The sequence below is a fragment of the Eurypyga helias genome, unplaced genomic scaffold (assembly GCF_000690775.1).
Source record: "Eurypyga helias isolate BGI_N326 unplaced genomic scaffold, ASM69077v1 scaffold1665, whole genome shotgun sequence".
Taxonomy (NCBI): domain Eukaryota; kingdom Metazoa; phylum Chordata; class Aves; order Eurypygiformes; family Eurypygidae; genus Eurypyga; species Eurypyga helias.
Window position 1 is genome coordinate 89,965 of NW_010253186.1, and position 21,174 is coordinate 111,138.

The following is a 21,174-nucleotide window of genomic DNA, read 5'->3' on the forward strand; positions in this document are numbered from 1 at the left end:
AAGTAGCCCTTGGTATCTGCTGACCTGGCAGATCTGTACTTCGTGTTCACTGGAGGGCATCTGCTATCTGCTGAAAATTACTATTTCTTTTCCTGTTGGCATATAGTCCCAAGAAAGGTGCAACAATCTACATAGTTGATATGAAGGCAGTAACTAAATAGTAAACCTTGGTATCATCTAGCTAATATTGTCCAAAGTGCATCTCACTCATTGTTTCTCGATGTGTACACATTGACATTTATTTTCAATTTGTAGGATTATGTTGTCCTTATAAACATGAATACCAAAAATACATAACTTTGTACTGTACACTGAGTGACTCCAGACTTCAAATTCCCTGTATCCTTCTTGCAGACTTATTGGGGTTTTTTCCCCATTGAGATTTAGCATTTTATTGACATAACATTGCCATTATTATTAGAGAGTGATGGACTCCTGTCTTTGAAATCAGTAACTGGAGGTTTTGGTGATGTTCTGGGAGTTTGGGGAACTCCAAAGCTCCTTGAGATTGCAACCAGTGGTGGGTTTGGTCGACTGAATTGATGAATGGAAAAGGATGACATAGTATGAACAAGCATCACACCTCTCTCGACCCTGAAATAAACTTGCTGACAAATCTATGCCCAGCAGGAGCAAGCCCATGGAGAAATCTTGACAGGATGGCAGGAAACAAACCCATTACAGAGCCAGAGCTCATCTTCTCCAGACTTGCTGAATCATATTGACATCTGAGGCCCCTTTAGAGTCAATGAGGATCTGGAGCCAGTGTAGTTAGGTAAATGTGTCTCATCTCCATCTGTAATCAACATTTAAATTAGGTCAGATGAATCATCTTCTAAAAGTGCCTGTTTCTCTCCAATGACTATAAAGGGAGTCCAGTTGAACTAGATGAGTTGTACACTTAGGTGAGCTAAATTACACTCACAGTAACCAGAAATCCTTTGGCCATGAAGCATTTCTTTAAGGAGCAATCCTCCTTGCCAGAATACTTCTGGGAATGTTGAACTTCATCTTCAGAAAGAAAAGGTCTTGAACATTAGAGGAAGGTTACTCGAGTATTTGGTATCTCAGTCTCAGGGAAAAATGTATATATATTTAGCAGAGAGACCCAAAACTTTAAAATAATGAGATGAAGCATTGTAACTAGGAGGAATTAGAAGACTGTTTCAGGAATTTTTCTCTCAGGGGATTAGGTGCCCTTCATGTTTAAATGTCTTTTTTGGATAAATAAACCCTGCGATCCTAACATGGAGGCTGGAAAATTATGTCCTTTTTTAGTGCTATAATGCAATGTCATGATAAAACAGGAACATTCTAACCCTGATATATGCAGCAACATTGTGGTAAAGAAATAATCCCCATTTCCTCCCTCAACTTTAAGGGTCCTGGGACACAAATGTCACCTTTCTATAGTAGAGTGTAACTCATTCTATTTGTGGCTGCTTAGAAAGAGGTGGAAGAATATGGCAATAATCCAGGGATGACTTGAAATCAAACGGAAGTTCACATGAGGCTACGAATGCCAACATGAAAGAGCAAAGCCCAAAGGATGCTATTTTTGAAGGCCAGATCTTGTGTGGACATTACATACTTCGAGTCCTCCTATTCAGGAGTAATCTTTGTGCCGGCACACAAGGACATGTTAATCATCTTTTTGATGAATGTCCCAAGAACTAGCCAAATAAAGCCAGCAACTGCAAGGAAGTAACTTAACAGATCTGGTATGCCCAGGAGGCAGGGCTTTGAGTGATTCAGTCAGTAACAGGAAGCATTGAATATGTTTTGAATAAAACACTGTTGCTGTCCGTAAAGGATACATTATACGATTAAAAATTCATCCTATATAAATCATCAGAAAGACACCATAGAAATAAAATCATTGAAGTTTCAGGTGGATAAGACCTCAGAGAACAAATTGGTTATTTCTTCTGCCAAAGCACTGTCCCATAAAATTTTTTGTATAGCTTTGTGGAATCTACTTTTAAATGTATCAGGCAACTTAGATTTTTTTAATTTACCAAAAAGAACAATTCACTTGCTTAGGAAAGAAATCTTATGGCAATTTTATCTGTAATTTTCTTTTTATGAATTAATATCACTTAATTTCATAGACTGTTCTTAGTTTCCTTTGTCTTTGGCTTGCCTCCTAAAGTCGCATGCCATTTTTCTTTAATTTCTGTATTTCTTGTAAATGCGTAACTCTGTGTCCTCTATCTGACATTTTTACCTCTTTTGTTAAAACACCCTCAATTGTTTCTTTCTGGAGTTTTTGCCAAGAAGAAAGCACAATATACTAAATACAACTTCCACAGAACCATAAAGAGAGGAAATAATATCTCATTATCATTATGATGCTTTCATATATGCTTCTGCATTGCTATATCCCACTGCAAAATCACGTCTAATTTTTTAATACTACTCCAGGTGACTCGGGATTACGGGTTTCCAGAATTTCCACTGAAATTTTCGATGCAGTCTCTCATTTGTACTGTTTTGAGTCAAGTCTCATTTTGCTATGTTCTGTCCATGTTCTACTTCCCTTTTCCTTTCTGCTTCCTTGGTTTCAATACTCTGTCCAATTTAATGTTATTGGCTAACATGAGGATTATCTTGGTCAGCACCTCCTCTGTATCTTTAGCAAAATAATGCTGACTCTAATCCCTACAGATCTCCTCCTCTGAAGGCAAAGTCTGTGTTGTATTTGGGTCCTTAGGATGGCTTTTATCCACCCAGCAATGTGTGAATACAAGTCAATTATAATTAAATGTAAAAGTAGACTTTTCTGTAGTAGACATCCAGATATTTTCGTAACGTTTATATATCATATGTCAATTTGGTAGGTTAAGGTTGTGATCTTCAGAGGTGAGGGAGAGAGGAAGGCAGATAAGGGAGTTAAGCCTTGAGCAAACAGCAACTTTCAATGAGATTTCAGCATCTTACTGCTAAAGACTTTTTTAAGAACCTGTTCAGATCGATTTGCCACTATTACAGGCACAAGAGGTGGGTGTGGAAGCCCTGTCGGGGTACTTAAAACAGCCGTTCCATCCAGAAACACATTAAAAACTACCCTCTGCAGCATGAATTTATGTACTAGTGGAAGGTGTCCCAGAAGAGTTCCTGATGGATCCTGTTGTCTCTGCCTGGTACACCTCCTCTACTCACTCACTCAAAGGAAAAGGAGAGTATTTGTCCTTTTTGCCTTCTTTTGGCCTCTTTACACCCCATTTATGCACAGTACATACAGGAGAACCACCTCACTGCTTTTACCTCTCTGTGACATTTCACTCTTTTTCTCCTCTGAGTCTTTATTTAATTTAGTTTAATCACAGGCTACAGCAAGTGTTTAGTGATCTGCGATTCCCATGATTATTCCCTTTTCCTCTTTTCTAAGCTCAGTATTGTGTTTACTTAGTGCTGCTCTCCTGGGCGGTTTCCAGTTTTCCATGAGCATTCACTATTGATTGCTAATGGTGTGTTAACTTGGTGTATTGAATCCCTTTATGCCCTACAATGTGCCTTGTCTGGATATGCTGATTTGCATATGTTTCAGGCTTTCTAGATATTTCTCTACTTACATTTCTATGAATTCTAACAGGCTCTTCTGACTCTTTTTATTGATCCCCTTGCTGGGTTCCTTTAAAAAGAGTTTATTTTCTTAGCAACTGAATTTTGATGAGTTACATCTTCCTCATCAATTGTTATTATGTTTCTAGTTCTTTTCTTTCCATTGCTGAGTTTATGGAAACCTTCTTAATCCCTTTAACCTTTCTGGCAAAGAGTAACCTTTGCTTCTTTCCTAATTAGCTTTCCTAATCCTTCCCTCCTCTCTTCCTTCTTTTCCCTCTGGTTCTTCTAGTCCCAGTTTAGACCCTCAAACCTTTGTCTAGTGTTTTCTGAATCCATGGTTGTTGCCTTTCCTTATTTGAAGGCTTTTCTGAAGATATCCTGTCTGTTTTGCCTTGCACGTTCCCCATCTCCCTTTGATGCTGATGGATTCTAATATTTTCTGAAAACTCATCCTGATAATAACTCTCAGGAATATTTGATTCTTTAAGATGTTTTCCTTGTAGTCTATTGTAATTGCACCATATTGTGTTATTGACAATACTATCGAGCTGACATTCTCACAGCTTTCTTTGATTTCTGTCTGTTAGAAACAATTATTGCCAACGAGGCTCCTTTTCTCCTTGGAACCCCTATATTCTACATCCTACAGCTGTATATGATTTAGGACTATTTTGGTGATCTGTGTTTTGATGTATTTATAACAGAACAGATAATGGCTAAATGCATTCCCTGACGAACAGTATCAGAAAGTTCTGACTGCTAAAACTTGGTATGACATTTTTTTCCACCATCATATACCATTGGTAGTCTATAGAAAATGGGCTCTGTACAACAGCTGCATTCTGAATATGGATTTTTTAGAAGCTTTATGCATGTCTTTTTGTTCTGACTCTCTTTTTAAAAGGTCTCTTCTCAGTTGTTTGCAGTCCTTTTGAGCAGAGCTTTAAAAACCCTAGCCAAGACTATGACCTTCTGGATGCTGCAGCTAATTGCAAACAAGTAGCTTCCATCCCCGATTGCAAGCATTGCTGGTCTGTTCACTCTTGCCCATTTTACCCGAAGTTCAGCATTTCTCTGAATTCAGCTATAAATTTTGCATTGACTGTGTATACTGGAAAACAGAAGGCCCTTTTTCACATTAATAATATATAAAACTGTACCTATTCTCTGACTCCATCACTGTCATCTTCATGAAAATACTATTTTATGTGTACGTGCCATCTCTCATATAAGTATCTCACAGCTTGTTTAAAAACATGGGTAAGTATTATTGTCCTCTTTTTTTTTTTTTTAATGGAGACAGTAGTATTGCAAGATAAAGCACAAAAAGATTTCTGTAGGTACTCAGCGAATGGGGTAACACAGTTAACAACTCACCCCTCCTGACTCCTGCTTATAGCTATTTTTCATTGATATGACCCATAGAAGATCCCAGCTGTGATGTTGCTCACTTGTACCAGATAATGTTGTAATATCAGAAACAAACTGTGAGTAGAGCTGGACCAATATTAGATCTTTCACTTTAGTGGCCAAGCTGAATAATTATGTAAAATACAATTTTGGATTAACACAAAATAGAAATGTTTCATTTTGACTAGTAAAATAAAATTGGGGCGGGGGGGAGGAGGGTATCCTGTTTTCTTCTAAAGAAAATGTTTGGATTCTGTTAAAAGAAAGTTTTGACCTAAAATGAAATTTCTCGTTCATGTTGGGTGACTTTTTTAATCCTGTATCATAACACTTTTTATTGTAAATTCAATCAAAATTCCAAATACAACGTAAGATTTTTATCAAGTTCCTTTGCTGTATTTAACCCAATTTCTTGCATAGGGTCTAAATTTTTTTTTTTAAATAATATATTTCCCAGAAATTTTTACCCAGATCTGCTTGAGAGTTCCTGCTCTAAATAGATAAGACAGCCAGTGCTTCAGGGAGCGGAAATATTCTTGTCCCCATTTTGCAGTGGGGGATTTGAGAAACGCTGAATTTAAACAACGCGCCTGAGATGGCGGCGTCAGATATTTCAGGCAAATGACAGAGCCCCTGAAAGGCTTTCAAAAGCCTCTTGTGTCATCTTGAGCTCAGAAGGTGGGACCCACATCATGTGGTGGGCACATGCTAGTCCCAGGATGAAGCCAGTGGAAGAGCCCTCTCACGTGTGTGTCTGTGTCATCGTGTGACCAGACCCTGGTGACAGAGGGGCTTCTGCTCACCTCAGAGAAGCTGTGGCAGCAGGGAGCAGAGCATGGTCCTGACTGACAAGATGCAGGTATTACCCATCAGCTGTGAGTGAGGAGCCTGAGAGACAGGAACCCAGCACAGGTCATGAAATTCATCCTTCAGCATTTCAGGAGCTAGGTCCCACTTCTGGTCTCCCCTCCCATCTGAAGCTATGAGCCTCCAGGATGTACAAAGCCTTAGAAATCATGACTGGTTCCAGCATTCCAAGCTTCTTCCTACCATTAATATTCAGTAGCTGTTCACTTTCTACAGTTTGCTTCTCTTGTTTCAAAAAGTAAGTTTCACATGTTAACTTTCTGTTGTTGTTGATGGGTCAGCTGTTAGCTCACTGCAGCATAGGCAGAGCTGTCGCTCGAGGAGGGGGCACCATATGGAGTGCATGGCAATGTCTGTCGTGGGCACTTTATCTGGGGTATGGGTTAGCGGAATAAAACCTCAGCTACTTCCTTTGGGGCAATTGATCAATTTGTTTTCCTCATCTTTGCTCTTGTTGACAACAAGCTTGATGAAATCAGTCTTTCTGAAGGCAGCACAGTGGATTTGACAAATCCTGCAGAACTGCTGGAACAGATCCCTGAGTTTGCTGAAGAGCTGATGGAGCCTGAAGATTGCTTCCCCGAAGGTAAGGGCCTGCATATTTCACTGCAATGCTGGGGCGAGAAACCTCCTCTCAGTGAACATCTCTCCACCTTCACACCACGTTGCTCTGGCTGCTTGCACTAGTCTTTCACTGGATGCATTTCAGTTCTTACATACTGTAATGCTCCAAACACATTCAGAATCACTTGCTAACATTAGTCTTTGGATTTCCAAGGTTAGATAAGCCAAAACCAAGCTCTAATTGGATATGCAGCTTCTAACATGTTAGGCTTTTTTTATCATGACTTTTGCCATACAGGAGTTTTTTTAATATATTGATTTTTCTACTTGGCCAATGAAGATTTTGGCCTTCCAATATGTGTGCATGCTCAAATTTTGTAGCAAACTAACCAGAGCACAATGCTTCAGTTGCTTAAAAGTATATAGGCATTTAACAGAAACTGTCTGGAGAGTTTGTGAGTCCAAGGATTCTCTGCCATTTAAATTGAAGATGTTGATTAGCATGTCCAGTAACTTTCATCTGATCATGGATGTGCTATGTATAAGGTATTTTATTTAATTATTTTAGATAACAACAACTCACATTACATAACTGCTTTTCATACCTGAATAAGCCAGGATTTTATTACTTTTTAACACCAGCCTGCTCCAAAACAGCTAAATCAGGTCTACTTTAAAATAATTGTATAAGGTAAATAACACCCTAAATGATTTCTTCTCAGACTGCCTTCTATTCCAGATATTACATCTGTCAGATTCCTCATTTTTCTTTAAATCTGGGTTAGGAAAAATAGGGTTAGCTGAATGTTAGTATATTTCCTTGAAAATTCAAGGATTATTATAAATAAAAACAGAGTTGCTTGGATGGGATCAGACAGAAGTGATTTGCTGGGTATATGAATGCCCCTGAAGTCAGCAAAAATGTGCATCTATATATGTGTGAGAAAGATGATTGAATGAGGTAACGAAGCCCTGCAGGGCTTACAAATGTCCCTAGGATCTAAACATTTTTTTGGCAGCTCTGCTTAAAAGCAGTAGCCGAAAACTAATGCAGTTGATGGAAGAAAGTGTGCTACTATGCTGTAACTATTCTGGCCCATACAATAACATTTAGAAATTAGATCTGGTGCTTTCATTCTTTCACAATATATTTCTTAATGAGGCTAGTGAGCAGCAATCTAAGTTGTGCATTGCAGAGAGAGAATTTATATTATAATTGCTTAAACAAACCAGTGCCACAAGACCGGTGCTAGTCAGATAAAAATCCTGCAACTGTGCTTGGGCACGGCTGCCTTCCAGTTTTTAAAAGAAATGAGATGGACATCACACAGCCCATCACTTCATTCAGTGCCCAGCCCTGATTCATTCCCAGAGCAGTAGCACTCTGTAATTTGCTCTATCTTAAAATAACCAGAACTGCCCGAAACTCTATCGTTCGGGGCCACGTCAGTACCAACCCGGTTTGCCAGACCTTCGCTGCTGTTGATGGGGTGCAGGGTAGAAGTGGCAAGTGGTGCTCTTCTGGATGAATGATTGGAAGCGTTAAGCCAGTTTTGAAGCCCACTCATCATCCTAACAGCAGTGAAATGGAGAAATTAAGGTGTTGGGTGCTGAACCCTGAGCTTGCCCTGGCTTCCATCCAGCCTGCTGGCTCCTGCTCCCTATCCCGCTCCTTCCTTTTGCCTTCTATTCCTCAGCTTTCCTAGTTCCTCACCAGTCCCTGTTCAAGTCAGGGTGTTTCTCTCTTCTCCCACCTGAGCCTTGAGGTCTGACCGGGATTTGAAGGAGAACCTGCTCCCAGCCCTTGGGCCAGTGCACAGTGGCTGAGGGCACTGGACGTGCAGTAGCAAGTGAAGGCCTCCCCAGTGCATCTGCCCTGCTTGCCTGTGTAGCACAGACCTATGCAGATTTCACAGAGGCTAAATGTGACCACATTCCTCATGGATGTGGCAAAAATGCATAAACTTGACACAGGAAAGTTCCCTCACCAAATTTCAAGTCCAAGTGCCATAAATGCAATGTCCAAATTATTCTTGCTGCAATGACATTAACATTTGGTTTTATTTATGCTATTTAAAACAAAGTGCTTTCCTATAATCTTCTATGAAAAGACTTCCAATATTTTTACCCAAACATACCATTGCAATTAAACCTCATGAAGGTATTGTTTCAGTCTAGTAAGAAACAAGCAAGCAAGCAAACAGTCTAGTTAACTAAGATATGACAAGGTTATAAAGCACCAAAATGGACTTATTGATGGGCAAGCACTGGGTAAGTTTATCTAGAGTTGCTTTTACTGGCTTGTAATAAAGAGATACAGCAATATTTGGTATATCCAGGAGAATTACCAGTTAATACTTGTGAAAGAAGGAGATGGGGTGAGATAAAGAGGAAAGGCAGAGGGAAGGGTTAAGTTCTTACCTTGTTAGCTCACCAGATATCTAAATTCAAACTATGACATTTCTAAATACATCTAGCATAGGTTATGTCCTGAACAAATATGTTCCAGATTCAGACCCCTTTTTCAGATAACAAAGGCAACGAAGATAGTGCATGTTCTTGAAATAGTTGCTGAAAGTTTGCTGAGGTCACAGTTTTCGCGGAGTTGGTTGACCCAGATTAGCCATAGGTTGTTTTTCTTGGGTAGACTTGTTAATTCATTATCATCTCAAAATAGCTTTGATTAGGGTCAACAGGGAATATTCTTAGGTCAGGAAATGTGAAGCCAAGGTAGGGTCACAGCTCTGGCAGCTAGCAAGTATTGCTGGGAAAAAACTGATAGAAATACAGAGATCACTCTTGTTGCCAGTTGATGGGAAAGCAACATCTAGGCAATGCCAGCTATTTGGGTATTTTTTCCTCCAGATGCCTTGCAACACTCCAGTCCTGTTACCTTCATTGGAATGCGTTCTCTGCATCAAAAATTGCTATCTGTTTGGACATTCTCTTCTCTGTCACAGAAGGGCATCCAAAGAGAGCCCCCTGGCCTCAGCATGCTCCTCTCTCCCACACCCTAATAGGAGAAAGTTTTCGCCGAGTCGTCAAGCGTAATTCCCCGGACAGAGCCTGCTGGCAAAGGTTTCAAATTAGTATCGTCAGATGGTTGTGCGAAAATGAGCTACTTTGCTCAATGCGCAGTTGATCACAACTCGTGACACCAAGGACGCCCACAAACAGTTTTTCATGTGACCATGAAGGAGCAATTATCGCAGTTGAAAAATGCCATGCACTAAAGTGAAGTTACTCTGATTAACGGTGGGATCTGCGTCATGCCCTTCCCAACCACAGTTAGCGGTTGTTTAGAAATAAAAAAGCCAAGAGGATCTCGGACTGTTAAACTGAACAAATCTAAACTGAGCTATAGGGACTGCCACCAAATGATGTTCAAAAGATGAGTAAAACCAAACCAAGCCCATTGAAACATGTGAACTGTCATCCCAGGGAAAAAAAAAATCACAGAACAAAACCAAGTTCTAAGGTATCTTTTTCCTCTAGCCATAATATCTACCATACCGCATATTTTTCCATAAGAAAGGGCAAGATAGTATTTTTTTGTATGCAGTTTTCAGTCCTATTGCATGAACAAAATGAAATTAATTCCAATTGGACAGGACCACTATATTTCAACTTGTCTACCCCTTCACTCAAAACAGAGCTGACGTTGTTAGTGGATCATGCTGCCCACTGCCTTTGCTTCAAGGGATCACACTGTTAGTCGTACTGACCTCCAAGAGAATGTGTTTTAGGACAGTAGCAGCAAATGAACAAGAAATGTACCCTTGTAAAGCCCTTGGAAGCGTGAAATCACCTGTCAAGCTGTGGCTTTGTCAGATGCTCTCTTGGCAGCACCTGGTTGCTGACACAAGAAAAGACTCAAATCAACATGTGTGTCTCAGGTATCTGAATGCTGGAGACCGTGATGGCAAATCTCCTCTGTGTTAGTCCTAGAGCCGCGCAGTATAAAACCCAGCTGTGCACGTCACTGGGGCCAGAAGATGAGGAAGGGGTTAAATAAGGATGGTCTTCAGAAATCATGTTCCCTCCTTTGGGGGGGCGTGCACGACAGACACAGCGATGTCTTATGAAGGGACTAGAGCAAGACTTGCTTTCTTGGTTGAGCGTGCACAGCTAGCCAGATTGGTCATTAGAAACCCAGCTTGTCAGAGATTAGATGGATAGATAGATAGATAGATGATAGATTTAAACCATGTTATGAACACCTGCCTGCTTGAGTTTACGCTGAGGAAGCAGTATTTTCCTTGTGTCAAACCAAGCAATGCTGTAACCAGCATTCAGAGCTAAGCAACTTCTTGTTTTGCTCTAAAAATGAATGTCCCAATAATTGGGAACTCCTGTGTAGAAGTAGATACAAAATTAATGCAGTTTGGACACAAGGTACCAGACATAGTGGACCACAGTAGAGAAATTAATTGTTTTTCCTGGTTTGCTGAAGAGAATCATCAGTACAATCCAGGCAAAACATATCTAATAATTTTATGTAAATTTAAGTGTATATGTTGTGAACAAGCAGTGCATTTGTAAAGTCTTTACTCATAAGTCTGAATACAACAGGCTTGGCTGTCATGCATGCAGAAGGAAGTTTTTGCAGCACAGCTCCCACACCTACAAATAGACTTTTTTTCCCAATGCACCAAGGTAATGCAATCAGGTTTAACTGCTCCATGATTATAACTCACCAGGATAGAAAATGTGGAACCAAAGGAATAGTTACACAAAATGCATTGTAAATTAAATTCCTTCTGCCTTTAGTCTTTTTTTTTTTTTTTCCTCCTGGTAACTTGGTTACCATCATGGCAGATGTTTTAGTAAGAGCTTTCTCTGTCACAGCTGCAGTGGAGACTGTGGCTTATTCTGCAGTTAGTAATTGTGACTGAAGGGAAGAATTCCCTTGTTATGAAAAATAAACAAAACCTAAATAATATCATGGTATACCAATGCATTTGGAAAGACTTCTTGGTAAATAGCTCTCTGTTTCATTAGAGATGAATTCAAAACAGATATTGTTCTTGGATAAGTTGACCACTAATGTTGTTCAGTACATCTTCACTGATTTACCAGCACATAACCCTCCGGGGAGACTTTTTCTGCTGTTCTGTGTTTTTGTTGAGCAATAACCTACTACCCAAAAGTCAGTGGTGGAAATGAGTCGGTTTGCTCTCAAAAAAAATGTCGCCCAACATGAATAAGGGTGGCCAAACTAAGTCCTGACTAAATCACAAGGTGGTTAGCTTCTTCTGCACAACCTGTTGCCTACTAGCATTGATTTCAGGAGAGATAGACAAACCTCTTAGACAAGGCAGTGTGAGTAATGTCGTTATAAGACACTCCAAAGAGTTTATTCCTGTCTTGACACTTGCTGTGCTAAAAGGTGTTCATGAATAGTCTTCTGCTTGTGGATAAAGTAAATAGCTTGTGAAGCTGAGCTCTGCTGACCACTTGCCTTGTAGAAGTCAGCTGGAGTTATGGTTGCTCAGACCTTCATCAGGTCATCACTGGAATATTTTTGGTATTTTGATGTCAGAGAATTGAGGGTGGGAAACCTGTTGGAATTCTGAACAAGGTCAGGTAAACTTTTTTGTTGTATTATTTGAAGTTTCTAATTCAGCATTTAAGCTTGGTTCAGGGTTACCAGAACACTAGACTACCAGCATTACGAGACAACAGTAAAGCGCAGGCATGAAATAGCAGTCAGTGAGGGAAACCAGCAAATTTGAAATGGAAATAGAACTTCACTAATTCATTAAAAGACCTGTTTGTGGTCACTTTTCTTTTTTTTCTTTCAGTTTTATTTTTTTCTGTTTGATTTATGAATAGTTAAAAATAGCATTTCATCTGAATAGCAGCCTGCATGATTATTCATGGAAGTGCTATTTGACATGAGTAATTGTATCAGAATCTGGTCTAAACATTTCTGAATTGGGCCCAATCAAAAGCATGGGATTTAATAGCGCTGTGATTTTGGACTGACTCATCTGAGAAGCTATTTTGGATTTGTCAAGGTATTACTGCCAGTAACTGGGACTTTTTTTTCAGATCAGAATTGCATGAAAGCCATCGAAGAGCACACAAAAAATATATTATTAGTGGTGCTACCTTGCTTTTTGATTTTAAAAATACCTCTCTGTACCTGTAGATTATCAGATGGAAGCTGACTATATCAGCAATAGCTTGTTTTTAACATTTTGTAAGTATTTTCCATCACCAGCAGCCTTAGATCTCACAGTGCCCTGCTCATTAGTATTTAATTTGACGGTGATCCCCAGCTTTAGCCATGCCTGAGCTCAGGTAATCATGTAGGCTCTTTGTGCAGTGGAAAGACAGAAGCAGACTCCTCCAGGGAATGATTCATCCAACTATCGTATGGTGGAGAAAACCACTTCCTGGAAGATCCTAACCTTTTCCAATGGTACTTACAGCACATTTCTACTCTTCTAGAGCATGACAGAACATGTCATGCTTGTTAGTAGCTGAGCCTAGTAATAGACATGGCATTCATAAAACAGACTAAAAAGCCAAGTGTCCATCTATGTAGTAATTTAAGACAAAATAAGGGAGAACAAATGTTTCTGGACAAATGTTTTAAGACTGAAAAAATGCTGATTTTTTTTCTACATTGAAACTATTTATAGGAACAAGGTAGGCTCATGGAAAATATATTCTGCTAGAAGCAGTGGTTATCTCCAGTAAAAAGTGGTTTTCTGCTTAAAATAAGAAATTCACACTTATGGACTGTAGTGGACTGTCTGCTCATTGGGGTGTTCACTTGACAAATGGTGGATCTGAGCCCTGATCCAAATCTGAGTTGATAATGAGGTGGCCAGTGTACATGTATAACAGCACCGAGTGTGGACCAGACACCTGAAAGCTGGTAATGACCATACGGGTTGTAGGGCGAGAAGCAGTGTAAGAGTTTTCTGGCAGCACTGTTAAGAGGTGTGACTAAATAGGCCCCTCTGTCATGTCACGCTGCATGGGCATGTCTAAGCAGAGTTGCTATATGACTGTTAGCTCAGGAATCGTGGGATCATTTAGGTTGGAGAAGACCTTTAAGATCCTGGTACCATGCAGTATTGCATGCCTGCAATCTGTTCCATGTACCTACTTCTTAAATATACCCAAATCAGAATCATTGCCATCTCTGAGCACTGTACCAGTGATATTCTTTTCTCCCTTGACATGATACTTTGGTGTTTACAACTGAAGTGCTTAGAGGGATAAAACTGTCCTTTGCTGGAGTGGTACCCCACCTGCAAAGAGGCAGAGAGCTAGTTCTTACACTTGTGCCTTTTCCTAGCGTTATGATTTTTCTCAAACAGTTTGATTAGAGTATTTCAACTGAGCCCAAATTCCTCTGAATTCCAGAAAACAGCACTAAACTGGTAACTGGTGTGAGTCTGTGTGATGGAGGCCTTCAGAGGACAAGTAGTTGCTTGCATCACCATCCCATTACCTTTGTGTTAATGGTTTACTGTCCTGTCAGTCCCATACCAAAACCTCATACAGCCAAGAGCCTACACCTACCAAACGTCCCAGAAATGTGAGGGAACCAAGAGTGGTTCCTGTATGACATCCTACAGTTCAGTTGCTCCATAGCAGGGATCTGGGCTAATAAAAACTTACAGAAAATGCCAGGAGGACCACAGCAGACTTAGCAGCTCTCTTCCTCCTGGCAGAGACTGCTGCCAGCACAGCCCCACTTTCAGCTGCTTGGGAATCCCAGCATCCCGGGAGTTGCACTTGATCTCCTCACATATCACATGCAGCTCAAGCGCCTCAGTTATGCCACCTTGAATTAACAGCATCTGCTGTCTGTGTAACCTTGGCACTCACCCTCTTTCCTTCCCCTTCCTTGCCTAAATATTATTCCTACTTGCAATAACATTGCATTACCTCACCATAGCGAGATGTCCTCTCTCGTCACTTGAGCAGTTGTTGTATGCTTCAAGACACATTAGTGATGTTGGCCACCTTTCAGCTATGGAAGCAGTTGGCCTGTGGGTTTTTTTTCTCGTGATGGGACTGATAGAGCTCCATAGCTAAGTCTCTTTCTTTATGACATGGATTAAATATAGGGAAAAAAGCTTGCTTTTTAGAAATAAAGTATTTTCTGAAGGTCATTCTTATCAGCAAATGTTGTGAAATTTGGGTCGAATTATCTGACATAAGGCTGAATGACCAGCCTCGAAAAGGAAAAGTCCTGGCTACCCTCTCACACAATATTAAGTTCTTACCCAGCATAAGGCAATTCACATGGTGCTTTTTAAATGGGAAAGATGGATCTGTCCATTACCAATGACAACATCCTTTTGCTGTAACAAATGAATGTTCCTAAGAAAACTAAAAATGGCCATGGCCTTGCCTATCAGTGATACATCTGTGGTCCCCATTACCACCACAACATTCAACTGTCGCATGGTACTTGTCACTAAGGTGCTGTGAAGCACCAGTGGGGAGCCCATTGTGGACCAGACTGGGTATCTAAATTTCTGCTGACATCAAAGGGGATTTAACCACCTAAATACCTTCCCAGTGTTGATCTATTGCCTTACTTAAGCTCACAAGAGTGCAGGAGATCAAAATCTGCTCCTGTTTTTCCTGTCTCTGCCTTTTCAGCACATTGGTCCCATCTGCCCTCCAGCACCTCCTCTCTTCATCTCCCTTTCATAAAGTTGACACTTTTAATCAGTAATTCTAGTGGTGTCATAGTACCAAGAAAATATCCTTCCTCCATTCAAAGGGTGTGGAAACTCTTGGTAATTCCCTGCTAGAGTCATTAACCTGCTAACTCAGTGTGATGGACCTAGGGCACTGATGACTCATGGTCAAAATATATCTGTATCATAAAAATCATTGGGGGAAATCACTGAGGTACGTTTTAAGTGATTTTGAATGTTTTTGAATAGAGGGGTGAGAAGGGGAAACAATGCAGAGCAGAAGAGTTTGGTGAGAAAAACGAGGAAGGAAAGACTCCATGCAGCAGCTTATTGCTAGAAGAAATCTTAGTCAACAGCTCCTTGCAGCTTTAAAAATTAAATGGTCTTTTTTTAACAATGTCTTTGGTTTTGTTTTGCTCCTTTGCAGTTTGTGTGCGATTCTTCCCATGCTGTTCCGTGGACATCACAAAATTTCCAGGCAAAATTTGGTGGAGGCTGAGGAAAACCTGCTACAGAATCGTCGAACACAACTGGTTTGAAACTTTCATCATATTCATGATCCTGCTGAGCAGCGGAGCCTTGGTAAATAACAGGTTTTCCTAGCTGGATGGAAGTGGACATGGGTCTCGGAGAAGGTGCTCTCCAGTCAGCTGTCTCTAAGGTTTTAGGAGCCCTTACTGCTCATTTCTCAAAGCAAAGCATGTTTGGGGGTAGAACAGGTCTTCTATTTTTTCTGATTTCATCTCCCTTTACCATACAGTGGGGAAAGTCTTTCTGTTATAAAATTATGGTGAATACATGTTTTGAGAAGCAAATCCTTAAGGAAGTCTGTGTGATGAACTAGCCCCAAATTCCTACTTCATCATCCCGTAACTGCTCCATGGTTGTTCCCATCTGGAGGCCCGTAGTTTGCTCCAGGGGTAGCTTTTTTTCCTCTTTGTTTTTTAGCACATTTTGTAACCAGCAAAACAATATCATAAAATTGCAGGGGGCACTGAATCAGTGCCCAGAGAGTTACCGGGTGTCTATCATGTTTTGAATACACCTTAGCTGAAAAAACACTACCTTCCCTGCACAGACAGCTCCTGTTTGCATCTGTATTAATCTGTATGGATGGAGGCTGGTTGGGCATTTTCCAGAACCCTGATAAGGGATCCTCTCCTCCTGAGAGCCACTTCTAACTGGAATTATCTCCTTGTAGCAATTGCAGCATATATTTATGTTGCTCACATGTCAGGAATGTCACTGAAGATGGTGGGATTTCTCCCAGGCTTTTAAGAGTTCTCCAGGCTTTGGTCTGGTGGTCACTGACCTTCTCCATGGAAAAGTAAGAAATACACCTACTAAATTTGCAGGCAGTGCCATGTTTGGATAGGTTATCTATATATTTCTGGTGGTCAGGATTACCTTCAGCCAAATGGAGGAATCTGCCTTAAACAGTAAGAGGAATATCATCTGAGAAAGAAGATCTGCTTCACCTCATCAGGAATAATCACAGGCACAAAGGCATGATGCAGGATGGCTGGTAAGGTAGCAGCTTTACTAAAAAAGACCTGGAGAGAGAACAGGGAGCCAACAGGATAGACTAAACTGCATCACAGCATTGCACAAAAGCCGAACACCCCACTGGGCTGTATAAATAAGCATGTTCTTCCACTCCAGTTGGCATCAAGGAAGCCTCAGCTGGAGTACTGGCTTCAGCTCTGGGCACTGCACTTTGGGAAAGACATGGGCTAATTGAAGAAACTCCAGAGGAGAGCAACACAGATTATCAGTGGCCTAAAAACAGAGGAAAATGCAGAAATACTGGGTTTATGTAGTTTAAAGAAAGCCTCTGCAGAGAGACAAGAAGGTGGAAATACATAAAAGTGGATGCAAAAAGAAAGGAATGGACTGTTCCAGGTCCACCAGGATGGGCTGAAACTTCATCCAGGGGATTTTATTTTATTATGAAAAGTAACAGGCTGAAAAACTTCAGTAAATAGGAGGCTGCTGAAAACTGTCATAGCTTTGCTGAAATCAATGGAGTCTGTCAGTTTTTGCACCAGCCTGAGAATCAGCATGTTAATTTTTTAACACATTTTAAAGGGGGCATGTTGCTTGCTATAATACACTTTAAATGAATACACTTCCTTACATATGTAATTAAAAGTGCCTGAGATACTGAACACTGCAATGTAAATCTCATTTAATTTTCATTGCATGCATTAATTTACTTTTTGCGAGTTTCAATTTAGCCAGTGCAATTCTGTATAAGGTCAAATTATGCTGCATTTTCTCACATCTCAGCACTGTGCTTCAGTATTTGGACTGGAGATGTTGGAGGGAACACACCATTTTTTTCTTCTGTTATACTGGGGTGAGCTTTTCCAAAAACTGAGCTTGTCTGGCTACATCCCTGGGACATGCTAAGTTCTTAAGGGAGTTTTAAACCCAGTATATATTTGTGTGTGGAAATTAAACCACCAGAATATATTTACAGCTTACTGCGAATGATCCAAACCCTTTCTTACATGTTTAAGCCATGAGCACCCAAACTAGTGTCTGTGTTTTAACAGTAATTGTGGATAGCACTGCAGGTATCCTGTTTGACTCTTTTTTTAACATGCAAAGCAGAAGAAATAACCTTTAATGAAGTTTTATATTGCAAAGATTTCATCTGTTGTCACCGTGAAAAAATGCAAAGCATAGGAGTTTTGTCATTTGGGTAATATCCATAGCTCATAGAGAAGTAGAGTGCACCAGAGGCATTCAGGTAGAATATTTTTTATCCCTTATTAAGCTGCTTCTTGACTCCTGACAGTGTGCTTTTAGCAGACAAAGCACAATGTACTTTTCGACAAGTAGAAAACAGGGAGAGCAAAGGAGGGAGAGAAGGAAATCCCTTTAAATAGTTCGGGGGTTTTTTGCAGTAATTGCGAAGTACAGCAAGTCATCTGACACAATGAGTGATCCCCTACAAGAAGAGATAAACTCCAACCTCTCTGCGTATTGTTTTCTGTGTCTTTCTCCAACAGCTCTTTCACACCCTTGAAATATCATTTTTGAAAGCAAGATAGGAGACTGAGTAACAGTGAAAACGTCACCCCAAAGTGTTGGGACACATGGACAAGCTTTGGGACAGGCTGCCAAAGCTTTCTTGTCAGTTTAATTACTGTTTCCTGGCAGGCAAAAGAGCAGTGTGACTGCTTGAGTGACAAGCAACACACTTGTATCTCCAGGCACCGGCTGTTTGCTAACTTTTTGAGGTTCCTTCGAAAGTAGCTACAGATCTTGAAATATATAAATGCATATAATTAAGATGATTAGCACAGACCCTCTCACACAATGTTGTTTCTTGCTACCACATGCTCTGGGTCACAGGGTGGGATCAGAGTAAAATATCAAAGCTCGGGTTATCCAGGTTATAGGGACATGGGAGCAGTTTGTGTAATGACAGTCACTAGAGTAGCTGGGGGAGAAAATCGTAACGACTGTTCAACTTAGAAGCCCCAAAATGGGCTGTATAAATGCAACACTGACACTAGGATCCTGCGTTTTATTCGACGTACATTATAAAGTGCAAGCTAAATTATGAGACAACTTTATTTATTTTATTTTAGTAGGCATGTTTCTTAAGACCTTAAATACTTTAAAGGAGTTATGAAGTTGCTTTTATTTGATACAGATACTGAAAATCCTTGTCTGATGCCCTGCATGGGATTAGATAGACAGATGAGATGGGTAGATAGATATACATTGACCTTTAAAACATAATTGTTCTGTTAAGTGAATAATAATGAGTATTTCTTGAGGCAGATATCCCTAGATACCTGAAATGTGATGGCTGAACAGAAACCAGGGAACTCCAGTACTCTACACAGGCAGGTTAATAACACAATTTGTCATCATTATCAATAAGATGTATTTGATTAAATGTAAAGGTCAGATTCTGCCTCCTAAAGACAGCCATCCTATGCCCTGGGACATCTGAGGTGCCCCAATAGCAGTGGCACAGCCAACTGGAGCTGAAGCAGGATGCCCTCGATCAGCTTGGGGTGGCACCCTGCACTGAGAATCACACTCCCAAACTTGGGGTGCTTAAGCTCATCTTACACTCAAAGGATGTGTAGTCAGTACAGCCAGTAGAGGCTGGAGAGAGATAGCTAAGCATGTGTCTATTGTCAGGGAATGCTGAACAGCCTTCTCTTAAGTTAGGTTCAGTCCTGTTCATGTCTGTACCCTCTTTCTGATGGCAACATAAAAATATATTAGAAATCACAGACAGTATATGATATCCCATCAAATAATACTACAGACATGCAATACAGCACTGATGTTTTGCAACACAGTTTAGCAGAAGTTTTTAATCGATTTTTTATACTTCCAGGCTTTTGAAGATATTTATCTCGAAGATCGAAAAAACATAAAAACCATGCTGGAATATGCTGACAAAATATTCACTTACATCTTTGTCTTGGAAATGCTCCTGAAATGGGTGGCTTATGGCTTCAAGAAGTATTTCACCAATGCCTGGTGCTGGCTTGACTTCCTTATTGTAGATGTAAGTATCATTTTGGAACTACGATGCTTCTAGTGTAGGATTTTATAATGCGTAAGAACGGGCTGTTAAGTCTGGCAGCTTTTCGTTTGCAAAATGACAGCTGTCACTGATTCTGACTAACAACCTCAGGCAAAGCTTGAAGGAGGTCTTGATATGTAACTGTGCATCCCCAGGAACCAGCATGCCAGAGCAGAGAAGACCATTTTGTGCTGTTACGTAGAGGTGTCACCCTGCTAATTTGAGTCACATTCCCTTCTCGTCCCTAGGAACTCGTTCCTTCCTTTAGCATTTAACATCTCGTTCCACACTCCCAGCGAGCACAAGGTCCGGTTACCTCCGAGTGCTCCACGCATGACCTCGGCACGCAAGCCTTTCAGCAGATTAGAGAAGCTGTCCTTGGCGTAGTTTCCCAACGAGGCTGCCAGCTGTGTGTAACAGTATGTTCAGTACCATGTCCCAGCTATTTACCAGTGAAGGAGTCCAGAAGAAGGTGTGAACAATCCTCTTGTCAAAGTGATTTCTCTATTAGAAAACCTTACAAAATACTCCAAGTCCTTGAAATATTCCAATGCTTAGTTCTCCTATGAATACAATCCTTAAAAACAAGCGATGGTTGAACAAAAGGGAGCTCATGCTCCAAGAGTGTTGGTACTGCCAGGCATGTCCCCTCCAAAGTTTCACATTGCCTGGATGAGAGATTTGCTAAATTCAGGAAAAGCCAGCAACACCACATCCTCCAGAATAACATTTTGTTTCAGCGTATCAATAAGAGGCAATTCTCTCCCTGAGGTCATTTCTTATTAGCTTGAGGTATTAATGTGGAAGGCTGGCAGAGCTCTGCCATGACTGTGTAACTTATTAAACTTCCAATAAATTATTTTTCCCCATTTTACATCTGAACCTTGACTCAGGGGAGAACTGCACTTTTTTTGGTCCCAGTCCAGGAAAGCACTTCAATGGGACGATATACTTGTTTGAAGTTATGGACACATCTAAGTGCACTGCTGGATCAGAGCCTTTGGACGCTTCTCCAGAGCTTTAACAAATTGATTTACGAAAAGGAAGTTCTTTACATAAATTGTAGGTCATAAATTCCTCTTTGCATACATGCTTGGAAACCTCTTAAAGGGAAGACTCTCATTTTTCACAGATTAGCTTCAATAGAAGAGGAAGGCCTGGTTTAATTATCTAACCACAAAATTGGAAACCACCAGTTCCTAAGTTATAGCCCAACCCTGAAATCTGTGCTCACTGTGGGTTAGATCGAGTGACACAGCTTTTCTTTCCTGGTTTCTCTGTCTGTAAAATGGGCCTAATAAGATTCACCAAGTGCTGTATAGGCAAAAAACAGGAGTTTGTTGCTGGTTTTATGAACTTCTGAAGACTAGAAGGGCTGGATGGGGGCTGAATGTTGACGCAACTATAAGGAGGGGTCTTCCTGATGGGAACAACAGTTGGCACGATGAATTCACTGAAGCAGTTTGGAGCTCTGCTGCATCATTAACAGTTTGAAATGAGTTCCCACTTGTTAGAAATACATACTTTATG

At 40.5% G+C, this 21,174-nt stretch overlaps 1 protein-coding gene across 1 annotated transcript in view; it reads left to right on the forward strand.

The window, feature by feature from the left end:
* LOC104510348 (sodium channel protein type 5 subunit alpha-like) overlaps positions 1–21,174 on the forward strand; it is a gene marked incomplete at its 5' end in the record, with an annotated part of 128,857 nt that overhangs the window by 75,553 nt on the left and 32,130 nt on the right. Inside the window, 3 exons of the mRNA XM_010152567.1 lie at positions 6,310–6,430; positions 15,511–15,665; positions 19,453–19,626. Of these exons, the coding sequence (XP_010150869.1) occupies positions 6,310–6,430; positions 15,511–15,665; positions 19,453–19,626 (450 nt within the window). The remainder of the gene's footprint in view (positions 1–6,309; positions 6,431–15,510; positions 15,666–19,452; positions 19,627–21,174) is intronic.